At 38.7% G+C, this 14,725-nt stretch overlaps 2 protein-coding genes across 6 annotated transcripts; both read left to right on the top strand.

The window, feature by feature from the left end:
- Positions 1–545: 545 nt before the first annotated feature.
- LOC146384456 (troponin I, fast skeletal muscle-like) lies at positions 546–8,298 on the top strand. 4 transcript variants are annotated; one of them, XR_014800863.1, is made up of 8 exons: positions 546–1,838; positions 3,597–3,629; positions 3,761–3,800; positions 3,927–4,055; positions 4,139–4,228; positions 4,340–4,513; positions 4,596–5,243; positions 8,262–8,298. XR_014800863.1 is itself a non-coding variant. In XM_084936421.1 (7 exons), exons 2-7 carry the CDS (start codon positions 3,622–3,624, stop codon positions 4,671–4,673), a joined length of 519 nt encoding a protein of 172 aa, XP_084792547.1. In that variant the 5' UTR covers positions 546–1,838; positions 3,603–3,621; the 3' UTR covers positions 4,674–8,298. The 4 variants fall into 4 exon arrangements, 2 of the variants coding, with proteins under 2 accessions (XP_084792547.1, XP_084792546.1); XR_014800862.1 differs by having other exon boundaries at positions 4,596–8,168; XM_084936421.1 differs by having other exon boundaries at positions 3,603–3,629; positions 4,596–8,298.
- Positions 5,172–14,679, top strand: LOC146384455 (troponin I, fast skeletal muscle-like). Of its 2 annotated transcripts, none has more exons than XM_084936424.1 (7): positions 5,172–5,243; positions 8,262–8,294; positions 9,225–9,264; positions 12,087–12,215; positions 12,618–12,707; positions 13,271–13,444; positions 14,320–14,678. In XM_084936424.1, the coding sequence occupies exons 2-7, from the start codon at positions 8,287–8,289 to the stop codon at positions 14,392–14,394; spliced, it is 516 nt and encodes a 171-aa protein (XP_084792550.1). In that variant the 5' UTR covers positions 5,172–5,243; positions 8,262–8,286; the 3' UTR covers positions 14,395–14,678. The 2 variants fall into 2 exon arrangements, with proteins under 2 accessions (XP_084792550.1, XP_084792551.1); XM_084936425.1 differs by lacking the exon at positions 5,172–5,243 and adding an exon at positions 8,116–8,168 and having other exon boundaries at positions 14,320–14,679.
- Positions 14,680–14,725: the final 46 nt, after the last annotated feature.

Below are 14,725 nucleotides of genomic sequence, written 5' to 3'. Positions count from 1 at the left end.
GTTGGGCCTAATACACTATCACCACTATCTCACACTGTGTAGAATTGTGGTCTAACCACGACAGTCTGGCTATGTTGGAAACTTGCTCTAAACTTATCATTTATTAGATAAAACCTCTGCGTGACCATTTTTAGATACAGTCTACAAAAACTGACAAAATGACAACATAACAATAATGAAAAAGAAATGAGTTCTGGAATTGAAAAATTTAAATTCATAATTTTTTTTATACATCTGAACATTACACTATAGAACTGCATACATACTGCATTTACAATACAGCTTCCCTTTTGTATATATATAGCAGAATGTAGTTGTATGTGGTCATGTGACAGATCTCTACACTTTTTAAAAATACTTGTTCGTGTAGAGTGTTTATTCTTAATTATTACTATATATGTATATATATAGATATATATATATATATCTATATATATATATATATATATATATATATATATAGGAGAGGAGTTTATATATATATATATATATATATATATATATATATATATATATATATATATAAACTCCTCAGTCAGCCATGAATGCTGGTTATAAATATTCGGTATGGCTCTTTAAATAAACAGTTAAGTTTAAGTCACATCTGAGATTTTTCTCAGATCTCTAGTAACACGATGAAGAACAGATAATACACACCTCTGACCACACGGGGTCAGCAGAGGATTTCCTGCACTGGACTTCTTTAAAGTTTTCTATCTGCAGTCCTCTGCAAACGCCATCAACTCATAAAAATGTATCCAGTCAAAATGTTTCAAATAAAAGTAAAATTAGGATTTTCAGTCTATCAAAGCAGATCTGGGAGGACTGATCCATGACTTCTGAAACTCTTGAGTTTGGCTTTGATTTTTGACTATGATGCTAACTGACTGAACAGGATGGGTAACTTCCTGCTGTTTTTTAAGACGTTCTTTGTTTTGGTTTTTTGGGTTTTTTTTTTACTAAAAATGTTGGGTTTTTGTGTTGATTACAAAACCACATTCAAATGGACATTTTCAGGTGAGTCAAAGTTTTTATCATATTTGTCTTTCTTTGCCTTATATGTGAAAATGTTCACTGTTTCTATTTATTGCAGTTTTTAAAATTTCCATCTCTTTTTTCTTTTCAGTTGCTGCCAATGTAACGTGAGTATTTTAAAAATGTAAAAAACAAGTTAGGGCTTTACAATGTCTGCGTCCAGAAGTTCATACCACAGCAGCGGATACTGTGGATCACGGAAGTTCTGATTGTATTTTAAAGCATGTTTCTGCACAAATCTCTGAATTATTAAGGCAACGCACTCCTAATGACAAAGGGTGTATGTGCAGTTTAAGTGCATTCTTTCTTTCTTTCATATTTAATGCTTTAATCTGATGCCCAAAATAAATGCTTTTTTTTTTTTTTTTTAATTTATCTCTTTGCATCCCCTTGGTTTTGATTTCTTGACGTTGTCACAGCTGGTTTTGCTGATTTATGAATGCCCTAAACTAGAAATTATCCCAAACTTTAAGTCATATTAAGTATGATTTAAGTCTCATCATTTCCTTATCTCCCTGTGCATAGTGCCTCATGTCCAGCTGTCAGCCTGACCTGTCTCAAGGAAGTCTGCTGACCGCCTTGGATTGACTATTTATGAGGTGACTGGTCAAAGGATGAAGGCATTTCAGGAGCTGATTGGCCTGGTCGGTCTCAGGGTTTCTCATGGCCATAAAAGTTGAACAGCCAAACCCCCGTCCAAGCCCATATATACCCCACAGAGTTAGCTTTTTAATCAGTGACTTCCTCACTGCGTCCCAGCCCTTCAGCCAGTCTCTGCCGGCCTCCTCATCATCACTTTGTAGGTGAGAAACTCTTTTACTTAACACTTAAAGTGAAGCTGATCCTCACAGGAAATAGAATTTAGTGAGTCTGGTGCAGATTAATCTTATAACAGGTTAAAAAACCTTCAATATATAAATCTTGAATGAATGTATTCAATAAGAAAATTATTATGTACAGAATTACTGAATTTTTCAATCATAACTGAGGTAATGAGTAAAGTTTTCATATTTTTTGGAGGTTTCCTGTTTATATATTATGGTTTTACCATCTTGCACCCTTACATTATGTGCATAAAACTATAAAATCTACATAAAACTACTGTAAGGTTAAAAAAACAAACTAGATTTCCATATTCATAAATAAACAAGAAACTGATTTATTGTTTCAAAAATGAGTTTTCCAAACTGGTTAAAAGACATTTCTATCTCGTTTTCACACTGAACATCACAATTAAGCTCCTTCTTATCTTTTAAAATTATTAACATGGTATTAAAACTCGTGATTAATGCACATATAGTTTTATTCAACTGCATTAGAATCTGTAAATAAATCGACTCAAACAGTTATCAGCCTGCAGGGTCAAAGAAGAGAAAAATCAGATGGTTCCAGCACATCCACCTGAGCTCACCTGAAAGGCAAAAGGAAAGAGAAAATGTTGCTGCACCGAGATAATGAGCGATTTTCTCTGCCAGTAAAATAATTAGGAAAATGTGAAAGTGAATGAACTACACGTGTAAAAGCCTGCAGCAGTCTGATTCAGGTGTTGTCCTAAAGTTAATCAGCTGTGATCAAATGACAGAAAATATAAATTAAATCTTTTTTTTAACAGTTTGTTCACATCTCAATGTCGTCCCTTTGGATTGCATTTCTCTCCGACATGTGATGGTTGACCTTTGACACTGAGCCAGGATTAGCAGTGGCCCAGCTGGCACAAGATTCACCCTGAAGTTTCTATTCTTAAATTACCAAAAATGCACAAACCTCCTGTGGAGGCTGTCGGGGGAAGTTTTCAGAGGGAGACATCAAAAAAAGAGCAGAACAAAACTGAACTTTAAGAGTATTTGTGATGTACTTATTGATTTTAATGCATATTTCTACACCAAGTTGCATTTTAATAGCAAATCTAAATTTAGAAAAGCGTGGCTTGTATGTCATTATCCAGATAACAGAGTCCTGTGAAAAAACATCCCACGATTTAGCCTGTGAAACCATCTTTGGTAACTGACAGGCACCCAAACCTCAGCTCAGTCTCTGGGCAGTTTACTTTTTTGGGAATAGTGTTGTTTTTCGTTCACATTCATTTTGTTCTCTTTATTCTTTTTAAATCTACTTTATGGAGTTTGTAATGCAGTAAAAATAAAGACTAGGCAGATGTGTGTGTAAAGATGAGGTCAGAGGTGACGTGATATTTGGATTCAAACTATAATTGGAATATATTTCGAATTCCCATATTTCCTTATATTCCTAATGCTGTCAGTACAAACTAAGGCAGCAGGAAACATAGTTTTAAACAGCTCTATATTGGATTATTATCACGTTGATCTTCAGATCAATCTATTGACCTTGAAGAAGAGTTTAGAGGTCATATGTGGTGTGACATTTAAGATTTTTATATATTATGGTACACACCACACGTTTCAGTTGCCCATGGTTAACACATGACCTCTTTGGTGGAGGTAATAAATTAATTGAATTTACTGAATGTAATCTTTTTTTTATTTACATTGTCTCAGATCTTTGCTTTCATTTTCTTCTTTATTTTTTCCAATTATTACCAGAGTCAGAAACCTGAAGTAAGCCACAATGTCTGAGTGAGTATGTTTATTCTGTGTAAAACACTTTGAAAGAGCCAATCAGGATATCACATTCATCATTTTGTGAAGAGTTTACATCAGAATACTCGAATGTTGTTTTAAATATGTCGCGTCTTTATGAATTAAAGGGGAAAGAAGATGACGTCAAGCCGCAGGCATCATCTCAAGGTAAGACTCTGTTAAGATTATCAGCGCTGCATCTAAGTGGCCCCAAAAGTAAATGAAGCAGCATCAAGAACAACAGTACAACACACAGCAGTAATAATGTGGAATCTCTTTGTCGTCCTCTTTCAGAGTTTAATGCTGCAAATCGCTGCCAACTTGCTCGAGCAGGAAGCTGCTGAAATCATCGTCACCAAAGAAGCTTACCTCGCAGAGAACTGTGCCGCCCTCGACCTGAGCAGAGACCAGGCAGCTCTGATGGTAAGAACATCAACCTCACTCTTACATGATGGGCTGTTTATATGACAACAACTGCATCTGTTTTTTTTTTAAATTCTCGACAGGACGTCTGCAAAAAGCTGCATCAGGCCATTGATAAGATTGATGAGGAGAGATACGACACCCAGGTCAAAGTGGAAAAGGCCGACAAAGAGGTGGAGGATTGTGTGCATCTGTCCTCCTTTTAGCAGATTGTGTGCTGCAGTATACATAGGTCTGTGTTTATCTGCTCTGTTCAGCCTTTGAGCTTCTCCTTTTGACTTCAGATCAATGAACTGAAGATGAAGGTCATCGAGCTGGCCGGAGTGAAGAAACCTGCCTTGAAGAAAGTGCGTATGAGTGCGGACGCCATGCTTAAAGCTCTTCTGGGCTCCAAACACACAGTAAACATGGACCTCAGGGCCAACCTGAAGCAGGTCAAGAAGGAGGTGAAGGAGGAGGTGAGTGTTTGCAGGCTGATTGTTTAAGAGAGCTAAAAACAGTTAACTGTTGCTGATGGTGGGCTGTGTTTGTGTCCTGCAGTCTGCTGAGGTGGTGGGCGATTGGCGCAAGAACATTGAAGACAAGGCTGACAGGAAGAAGATGTTTGAGACCTCTTAAAGACTTTCTCATCCAACTTTTGTTTTGCTCATTCTGGGATGTTACAGCTCTTCATCACTGTTGCCTCTGATCTCTTACGTGCAATTAAATGTTCTTTTTGGAATAAGGCAATGCTGTGAAGCTGCACTTTTTTCAAGGTGGTCTTTTTTTATTTTAACGGCTAATTTAAGTTGGGCTAATTTATACGGGCTGTTGTATATTCACTTACTCCTGAGTTCAATCAGGTTCAATCAGAAATCTAAAGCAGGAGAAGCTTCTTTCCAGGTGTAAGATGACTTTAACATAACTTACATTTCCAAATAGGCAGTTAGAAAGTGAGATGTGTTGTGCTGATGTTGAACCACCAGATGTCAGTAGAGAGCCTTTTCATCCTTTATTTGCTGGCTCCGTTTTCTTCTTTTACGTCTTCTCTTTTTAGTTTGAGTCCTAGAAGACTCAACTATCTGACTCAAGACTCAACTTTTGCTGCCAGATTTTTTTCATCATACCTGGAATTTATTGATCAATCGTTTGTAATCAAATCATATTTGATCACCAATAAAGCTGCAGCCACACAGAGTTCTACAAATGGTGAGTGCTGTTACTCTTTTGACCTTCATCACTCTTTGTTTAACCACTGCATTAAATTTGTCTTCATTCCTTACAATATTTACCGTTTTTATGTTAAATAACTCATGTTGTACGTCTCATATAAATTAAGTTGGTTTTCTCAAGATAGTTGGTGTATCAGGTATGTTTAGATATCTTTCCATTTGTGAATGTCATGGCTGAGCGGGGAACAGCTAACAACGGTTGTGTTAAACATCATGAATGGGTTTTTTCTAAACTTTCAAATGTTTCTCTTTTGATTTAAAGTTCTAAGGAAGAATGCAGTCAATCAGACTGTTTTCAGCTTCTATTAACAATAAATCAACAATAATAACAATAAGTCATCGTTAATGCATTCAGTGATAGAAACAGAACATAAAGACCAGAAACAGAATGATGATTGGTCAAGTTACATTCCCTGTCTTACTTTCACTTTCCTGATTCCCCTCATAGGCAGCGACCTGGTGTGATGAATTTCAAACTTAATGTGCATTTTAAAAAAAAACCTTAAATACTAATATTTGGATAGTCAAGACAAAATTGAACATTTAGTACTTTCGTATTGAAATATTAGTGCTTATTAATGTACTTATTATAGGTAGTAGCACAGTGTAGTACATTAGTATTATATTGGTGTTGCATCTATATGTGGTAAGCATAAATATTAAGACATACTTTTATTAAATTGAAGTAGTCTGCTGCAAAAACTAAGTTACCGTCAAATATTATTTCACTGTTAGGATAATAATATGGCTTATATAATTCTTTTTTTTATTTGTAATGTAATCCACCAAAAACTGAAGGAAGGAAATTTTCTTTCGATTTCCGTCTGTAAGCAAAGAGGAAAAAGCCAAAATGATGCCAAATTAGTTGTTTTGCTTCATTTATACATTTTAACTTACATTTACATGTTAATTTGTTTCATTTAAATATTAGATTTTTATTTATGACTTTTTTTTAAATTTTACAAAATATATGTCCAAATTTCAAAATGACCATCAGCATTATGGCTTCAAGCTCATAAAACTCATCAGTATTAAACTGTCTTCTTAAGTCAGACTTTGTTTGATGCCATTTTGTCAGATTTAGTTTTGTTGTAGTTTTTCTGTTTTTGTTTGCTCTGTATTTGGCACACTGACTCTACCAAGGGTGTGGAACAAAATCCACGGCCCTCTTTGCTCAAAGAGCTGATTTTAAGTTGTACTGGCTGTCAGTTTTTATGGTTTGATTTTGTGTTTAGCCTCTTAACGTTCACCACGTCACCGGTGACCCATCGAGGGTGATGGTTCTTTTTGTTTCGCAACATTCACACAGTTTAGGGACGAATTTAATTCACCCTCCCTCTCCCCCTCACCCCTACACTTAACCCTTAACCTTAACCCTGGACAGGACATCAGTGATGTCATGTGTGTGAAGAGTAACTTGGTGCTGAAGCCTCATTTTAACGACAGCTGAACTTGATTGTGTCTAACAGCTTCACATGCTGTTCTCAGAGCTCAGTGGGAATCAGTGAGATTGAATTATGTCAGCCACTCCGTTTGACTGTTGTGTGACAATTGCTTCGTCCCTCTGCTGGCCTCTGCGGGTGGGAACCTGATAGCGTCTGTCCAGCCTCCCGTCCAGCCTCCCGTCCAGGGAGGCGACTTCTTCCAGTAGAAATTTATGAGGTTCCTCGTGGTATTTCTGGAGCCTGATGACCCATTGGTCTGAAGTAGCTCTGCTACCATAAACAGAGCTGGCTTTCCTGCTGAGCCAGCACTTTATAGCCTATATACTCTGTTTAATCTTTACTGTTTGAGACTTAGTTGTGTCTCCCTTCCTGTTCGTATTCCTCGTCTTGCTCAGTAGGTGAGAATTTCTCCTATAGCTTCACTCACTGTCAGGGAACAATACAGGGAGGGCTACTCAGGAGGTGGGGGGTCCGGGCATTCTGGAGAGGCTTTTTAAGCATGAAGGACTAATTTTTTTGTTTTTAAAGATGTTGCTGCAGCTGTGACCTCTGACCTCTGATGCTGTGTTTAGAGAGAGAGAAGGATCAGTTAGCTGGAGCTGACACTTACGATGGCTATTCAGACAGCGGACGATACTGGACATGCAGACGGGTTAAAATGTGGATTTTGGTGTTGCAGAGCTTTTATTGATGTTTGCTTTGCAGCTTGCATGCTGTTGAGGAAACTGTCAAGATTTGAGGCTTGAAACAATGTTCGAAGATGCGTTTGTTTTACCACTTTAGCTTAAATCTGCACACAGATTTGGTTGGAGTTTTTGGATATTATAGACCTGCCATTCCTCAAATCATTTAGAGATCACATCAAATCAGGATAGATCATATAGATCATACCATCATGAAAAAAATGGAGAAAATGGTTTTATTTAGAGGTGAAGAAGAGTCGTTTCCTGCACGTTCTGCTGACCAAGTTTAAGGAATGTGTTGTGTTTTTCTATAATTAGTCCTAAATGATTTGAGTCTTTCTATGCATCTTTGAGCTAAATTAGTGACTCTTAGCTCACAGGACTTAGGTTGGGCTGTGAAAGTGAGGATTTGTATTTTGATGATGGATGCAGACTTTATTTTTAAAAAAGACTCATTCTCCAGACGGTGACCTGGGCACACACTTTGGTGCCTGGCATGGCTGCAGGATGTTGATATCTGTTACCTGCTCTCACTGTGCACTCGCTGCCACACTCGGTTCATCTGCTGGTGACATTTAGTGCTCAGATCATTGGCTCGCTCCAACACCTTAAATTCCAGGCAGAAATGTCTTCAGAGGGGACAACTGTCGAGCGCTCCTGGGCGCCTGACCCCTCCTGTCCAAAATTAGCTGGTTTGTGGCGGTGTTATTTTCCATGATAGTAAAGCGCATCGTGTTTCTCGCTGGAGGTCAAAGGGCACCCAATCAATAACAGGTGTGTCCAGCTGAGCTGTGAGTCAGGCAGAGTCAGGGTTCTGTTACTTTTCACTCCTTGCATTTGACTAACGAGTGTTTTCTGTCTCTGCAGGGTGTGAAGATCACAAACAGCCAAAATGACTGAGTGAGTACAATTTTACTTTTTTCATTTTCTCCTTATTTTCTTGCCTTCCATCTTTTTTTCCAAGCCTTCCCCTTCTTCTGTGTTTCTCCTCCTTCTCCTTCCTCTTCTTCTTTACCTCCTTTTGTCTCTCCCCCATCTTCTTCTTCTTTTCTTACTCCTGCTTCTGGTTCACCTATTTAAGATGATTGCACATGAAGCACTTTAGACTTAGAAAAATAGCACTTATCAGTGAGAGTGAGAGGTGCTGACAGGTGGATTTGTATTGTCAGGTTTGCTGTGTGGCAGACGGGTTTAGGACCAAAACACAGAACTCCACAGACAAAATGTAAACTCCAAAAGCATCTTTATTGCAGAACTTCAGAAATTAGCCACGAAACACACGAGGCACACAACTTAAGGGAGAACATGACAAAAGGGAAGGGACGACTGAGACAATAAATACACACAGAGGATAACGAGGGAACAAGCCAGTGGTCATGACACACACAGGACAAGGGACTATCAAAATAAAACAGGAACTACCTAACAGTGAGACCTGGACGAAGACATATGAGCTTGACACAGAAACACAAGCGAAGCGGAAAAAACGAGGGACAAATAAACCAGTCTGAAACCAAGAAATGCTGCAGTACCACCAGAACATGTGAAACCAGAACACCAACAGCTCTAAGAAAAACTCTAGTTCAGCTGCTCGCACTTGGAACTGAAACCAGCACCGAATAATGTGACAAAGATGATCACAATTAAAAGCTAAAGAAAACTCAAAACAAACTCCCAACCCTGGGTCAGCGATCCATGACATCTGCAGCTTCGCGCAGAAGCAGATTTTGTAGACATAGAAAGGTGTTGCGTAAAATAAGGAACTGAATTACCAAAATTACAGTCGGTCATTTCAGCTCTGATGGTAATTTTCTAATCTCTGTCTCACAGGGGAAAGAAAATGACGTCCAGCCGCAGGCATCATCTGAAGGTGAGGCTTAACCCTCATAATGTCCTCCCGATTTCCACACACCTGTGGTCCTCAGGGGTCAGAAATGTCCCCACTTCATTTGACTGTTTTTTAAAGTATAAAGTATAAATTGTCAATCAATTCAGTGTTACACCTGAGTTTTACTTAAGACCAACACATTAACACAAAATTTACCCAACATTATACATTTTAGGGCCACCAGACCTTGTTTACATAAAGTACACTGTGTTTTTGAGTGAAAATAAAACAAGACAATAAAATATTTAAATGTTCAGATTATTTTGACTATCTGACTAACTACAGAGTGCTGTATGTTGAACTTTAGTGACAACGTTCTTTTGAAGCATTTATAAATTTTAAATGGCAGCACATAATCACACCTGTGGTCCTCAGGGGTCAGAAATGTCCCCATCTGGTTTGCTTGATACTTAATTAATATGAAGTGGATTTTTCCCCCACTTTTAATTAAAACTTAATTCAAACATTTTGACACTATTTCTTTTTATTCCATTTCAAATGTAAGTCTGATAAAAACCTCATTAAAATGAATTTTTTCTTTGTTTTTGGGTAAAAAATAAATTAAATCATCAGTTATCGTGATTATCGTTTCACAACCAGAGTCGGCTGCTTTAACAGATGATCACAGACGGGTTTATGTCAAAGTTAATTTAGAAAGCTGTTTTTAAACTACTTCAAGTTTTTTACTGGCAGCAAATAATCACATCTGTTGTCCTCTGGGCTCAAAAATGACCCTGTTTGCTTTGACTGTTTATAAAGACTTAAGTATAAAATATCATCCATCTCTGTGTTTCAAGGTTTTATTCAACTTTATTCCAACTCATTACCTGACAGTTTTCTATATTTTGGCATGGTAGGACAGCAGGGCATGGGTCTGAGTGAAGGCAAACTTTCATCAGAACAAAGACGTGTCCATATTTGACAGAAGTGCAGGAGGAAGCTCAGGTTTATTCCTCTGCACTGGTCCCATCATGGACAGCTTTCTTTCTGCAGTTGCAGGCCAAGGGTCATATACAGTAAACAAGGTGTTACTGGTGATGTTTTTATCTCATAGTTCCCTGGTTTACTTGGGATGTTCTGTTGGAGGGGACAGAGTCCTCTGAAGGGGACTTGGTGCTCATACAGTCACATCAGTACCAGGATCTTACATCACAGCAGGAGAAACACCCACTTGTTCCATACACCTCATGGGAGCACGTTTGTGTCGTGAACGACGATCATCTATTGTGTCTTTATCATGAAATTATTTCCTTTTTGTGCTTCTATGATTAATCTTGTGTCACCTTTAAAACTTCTCTCCCAGACTCAGGATGTCATGAACTGGCCGTAGCGACTCTACTGGATGCGCGGCAGTAAGAATCAACACACCCACATATGCCTACAGCTGCATTCAATCCATTTTTCTTCCTCTCTCGTTGTCCCTCCTTGTTCGTCATTGAGTTGGCTGTAGAGCAGGTCATCTGCTAATTGGATGGTTGTTGGTTCAATCTCTGTGTGCTCTAGTCTGGAGTTCTTACCAAGGTGTCCTTGGGCAAGTTACTGAACCCCAACTTGGTCTCTGATGCATCTATTGGCATGTGAACGTTAAAAAGCATAAAACAAGCAGAATACACTGTGTATAATGCTTTCAGTGCTCGAGTAGAAAAGCCACTGAAGGAGTATGGGACCTGGCATATGTGCTTGGACTGTGGTAGATTGTCTTTGTCTGTGGCACATGAGAGAGTCAAGCATCGTCTGTCACTGGGAAGGATAGAAGACCAGATCAGTGTTTCCTCACATTACTGCAAATATTCCTCTGTCTCAGCTGACTCCTCTTTCTTGATTGATTCTTTTCTTCATCATAATTGAAATGGATGATGTGCAGTCCTCTGACACATCTTCTATTTCAGTTTCACATTCTGAAAATTCAAGAAACTTCAAGAAGCCAGTCACTTTCTTTCCAAGCTCCTCAGACTACCATGTCCTGGATGTCTGAGAACCTACTTGAACATAGTTCAGATTCTTCATCACTTTCCTTCACTTCATAGCCTTCTTCCACTTCTGCAGGTGGGTGATGTGGTTTTCAGAGAAAGGGTAACATGTGCTCTAAATATTGACAATATTTTCTTTATCTTCTAACCCTGGATCTTCCTGAACATTGATTCTTCCTCCTCATTATACTAGAGGACAATATGTGCTTTGTTCTACTGGTCATTGCTTTGCACAACATGGTAAAAAAAAGTATGCTCACAAATCTCCAGTGCAATGGAGGCTTGTGAGCTACTTTCTGTGTATGTATTATTGTAGGGTCTACCTTACAATACGAAGCACCTTGATGCGACTGTTGTTGTGATTTGGCGCTGAGTAAATAAAATTTCATTGAATATAGAGCACCTGCCTCCTCATTGTGCTGCCTGTTGTTGTTGTTGTGGTTGTTATGACCAGTGCTTGACCCCACACATCAGTGATCCAAGATCAAAGATGTTTGAAAGCAGTATGTTGTGAAAATACGGCTCTTTGCAACACTTTGTACTTTGGGGTCATTTTTGTCCACGAGGACCACAGGTGTTATAAAATCCAATAAAAACCCCATAAATAAATCAAATTACTTAAAACTTATTCCAATCATGCATAGCATAGTGATGAATAACTTCTGTTATTTTCAGACCATTTGATGAATAAAAAACACATTTTTGATAGCAAAAGATTTCTTTAGAGGACAAAAATGACCTAAGGACAACACAAGGGTTAAACCTTTTGTTTTCTAAAACCTTTCAATTTTTGGAGGCTCTCTCTTCACTTTGCATATTTTTGTCTTCCTGCAGAGTTTGATGCTGCACATCGCCGCCAACTGGCTCGAGCAGGAGAAGACAGACATCGCAGCAGCGAAGGAGGCCTACTTGGCTGAGAACTGCCCACCTCCTGACCTCAGCGGAGACCTGGCTGCCCTTACGGTTAGAACGAAAATGTGTCATATGCTTACACTTTCTTATGACCACAAGAAAACATCGGGGAGTTTTCCTCATTGTAGTGGAGCAGGTTGCAAAAAGTTGAGTTTAGGACATCAGAGGAAGGTGAAACATTTGTGTTATGAGCCGGTTAAATCTTACATTCCATTACATGTCCATGATTAAAAAGCTATGAATATTTTCTAAGCAGTTATGTGACCTTATGCAATGTACTGATGCCAACCATTTATTTTTTCCAAGTTCATGTTTTAGCTAGAAACCACATCTATGAGGTAAAAGAGAAATAAACATGAAATATATATAAAATAGAGGAATTCAGATAAATACCTCCAAAGTGAACATCCATGCTGACTGCTAATGAAAAGCGTTCGTTCTGCACTTTAAAAGGACGCCTGCAAGAAGCTCCACGCCGCCATTGACAAGATCGACGAGTCGAGATACGACACCGAGATCAAAGTGCAGAAAGCTGACAAAGAGGTGAGAGTTTGAGCGAGATTATGGAAAACTCACTTTACTTTTAGATGTTTTTAATCTTAATGTCATCATGTGTGCATGCTTTATTTCCAGATCTAGTTCCTTTGATCATTCTCGACTGGGTAGGTGTAGATTTCAGTGCTAAATATCAGAATCAGAGGCTCTAACACTACTGAGTGACGACTGTCGCTGACAGTGAGCAGGAAGGAAAAAGGAGGCGTAAGTTTGATATGAGGGCATTTTTGATTTTCATCAAAGTCTGAAACTCAGTTAACTGTGTGCTGCTGGAAAATGTTTCATGTGTTTAAAATGGTTTTTATATTCCTAGCTGCTAAATCAGTTCAGGACTGTAGGGGGCAGACGTCTGTCCCAGTTTTCATAGGGTGATAGTTACAACCAGGACAGGTTGGCAGTCCATCACAGAGAGACACACAACCATTCACACTCACGTGGTTCACAGCAGCTTAGAAACCTGGATGTCTTTGGAGTGTGGGAGGAAGCCGGAGCACCTGCGGCTCTGACTGGCTGCTTTTGCCACCTTTTAACGAACGATTCTCGACCTCCAGATTGAGGATCTGAAGCTGAAGGTGATCGAGCTGGCCGGTGTGAAGAAGCCCGCCCTGAAGAAAGTGCGCATGTCTGCAGACGCCATGCTGCAGGCTCTGCTGGGCTCCAAACACAAGGTGACCATGGACCTGAGGGCCAACCTGAAGCAGGTCAAGAAGGAGGTGAAAGAGGAGGTGAGACACGAGGTTTTCACAGTAAGGAAATCGGCTTGTTTCATCATCACTGTGTCCTACTCCTGCAGCTTAAACAACTTCAGGATTCAGTTTAGCTCACTGGACCGAATTCATCGAAAGAAACAGAGCGTAGCCACGTGTTAGGAACTGATCTGAGGTGAACGCTGATTCAGCAGGTTTGCAGAGCTTCTCTCCGTCATTATCACGCCTCACATTTGGCCCAGCAGCTCGATACAGTGGATCTCGAGTGATCTCATTATTTGAATGAAATAATTTAATTATTATCTAAATTTAAATGATTCCTCTCTCTTCTCTAAAACTGTAAATCAGATTTTTGCTACACAAAATAAAATAAATAAATAAAACGACAGTTTTACAATGCACATAAAAAATGATCATCAGCAGTGAAGTTAGGCATGACATGTGAACCGTTATAGAGATGAAAATTAAAACATAGAGGCCTAAACATTCAAATATTGTACAAGTTAGTATTTCTCTTAAACTACATTTATTTATTTTCATTTTTATTTATTGCACATGTTTTCATCTATGCACAGCTATCATTTGGGAGAAGACTGCATTGAGTCAGGCAAGCCTCAGGCACAAGTGTAAATGGTTATGGCTCTGTTATTATAGTTTTGGATTTTCTAATTAGTTTTATTTATTTATTTTGTTTTTTAATTTTATTTTGAAGTCAGTTTAGTTTCATTTAGTTTCCAGATCAGTTTAGTTTTTATTGTTTGAACATATTTTGCTTTATTTCAGTTACTTCAACCAAGGAGGTTAAACGTTATAGGTTCAAGCATAAAATATAAAAAATATAAAATGTTTGGTCTCAGTTTGAGGTGTTGACGAGTTCTCCTCATTCTTTCCAGCCTGCAGACGTTGGCGACTGGCGTAAAAACATCGAGGACAAGGCTGACAGGAAGAAGATGTTCGAGAGCTCCTAAAAGCCGCCTGGATCGGCGGAGATGGTGGAGGGCGGCGGGGGCGTTTAAGACTGAGGTCTGAGTGACTGAAGGTGTCTCTGGGTCTCGTCTGGACCCTCAGGGACAAAAGTTCAGACATTTTCTTGATGATTTTTTGGCTGTTTTTGTCACGCTGTCACCCCTGCGCGTCAGAGAGACTGAACCAAAACAAAGTGAATTTAACTTCGTCTGCAGTTAAAACATCTGGCAGAGAAACGTCAGTTCAAAATGTACAGCTTTTCATGGAATCGTTAGCAATAAAAGTTTTGAAATAAGGATTAATTTGTTGCTACTTTTATCCACTTAGTAACAC

The sequence above is a fragment of the Perissodus microlepis genome, chromosome 7, assembly GCF_051167445.1.
Source record: "Perissodus microlepis isolate ML-2025 ecotype Zambia chromosome 7, ASM5116744v1, whole genome shotgun sequence".
In the NCBI taxonomy this organism is placed as follows: domain Eukaryota; kingdom Metazoa; phylum Chordata; class Actinopteri; order Cichliformes; family Cichlidae; genus Perissodus; species Perissodus microlepis.
The sequence above is the reverse complement of the archived record's forward strand: the minus strand, read 5'-3'. Positions and strand labels throughout refer to the sequence as shown.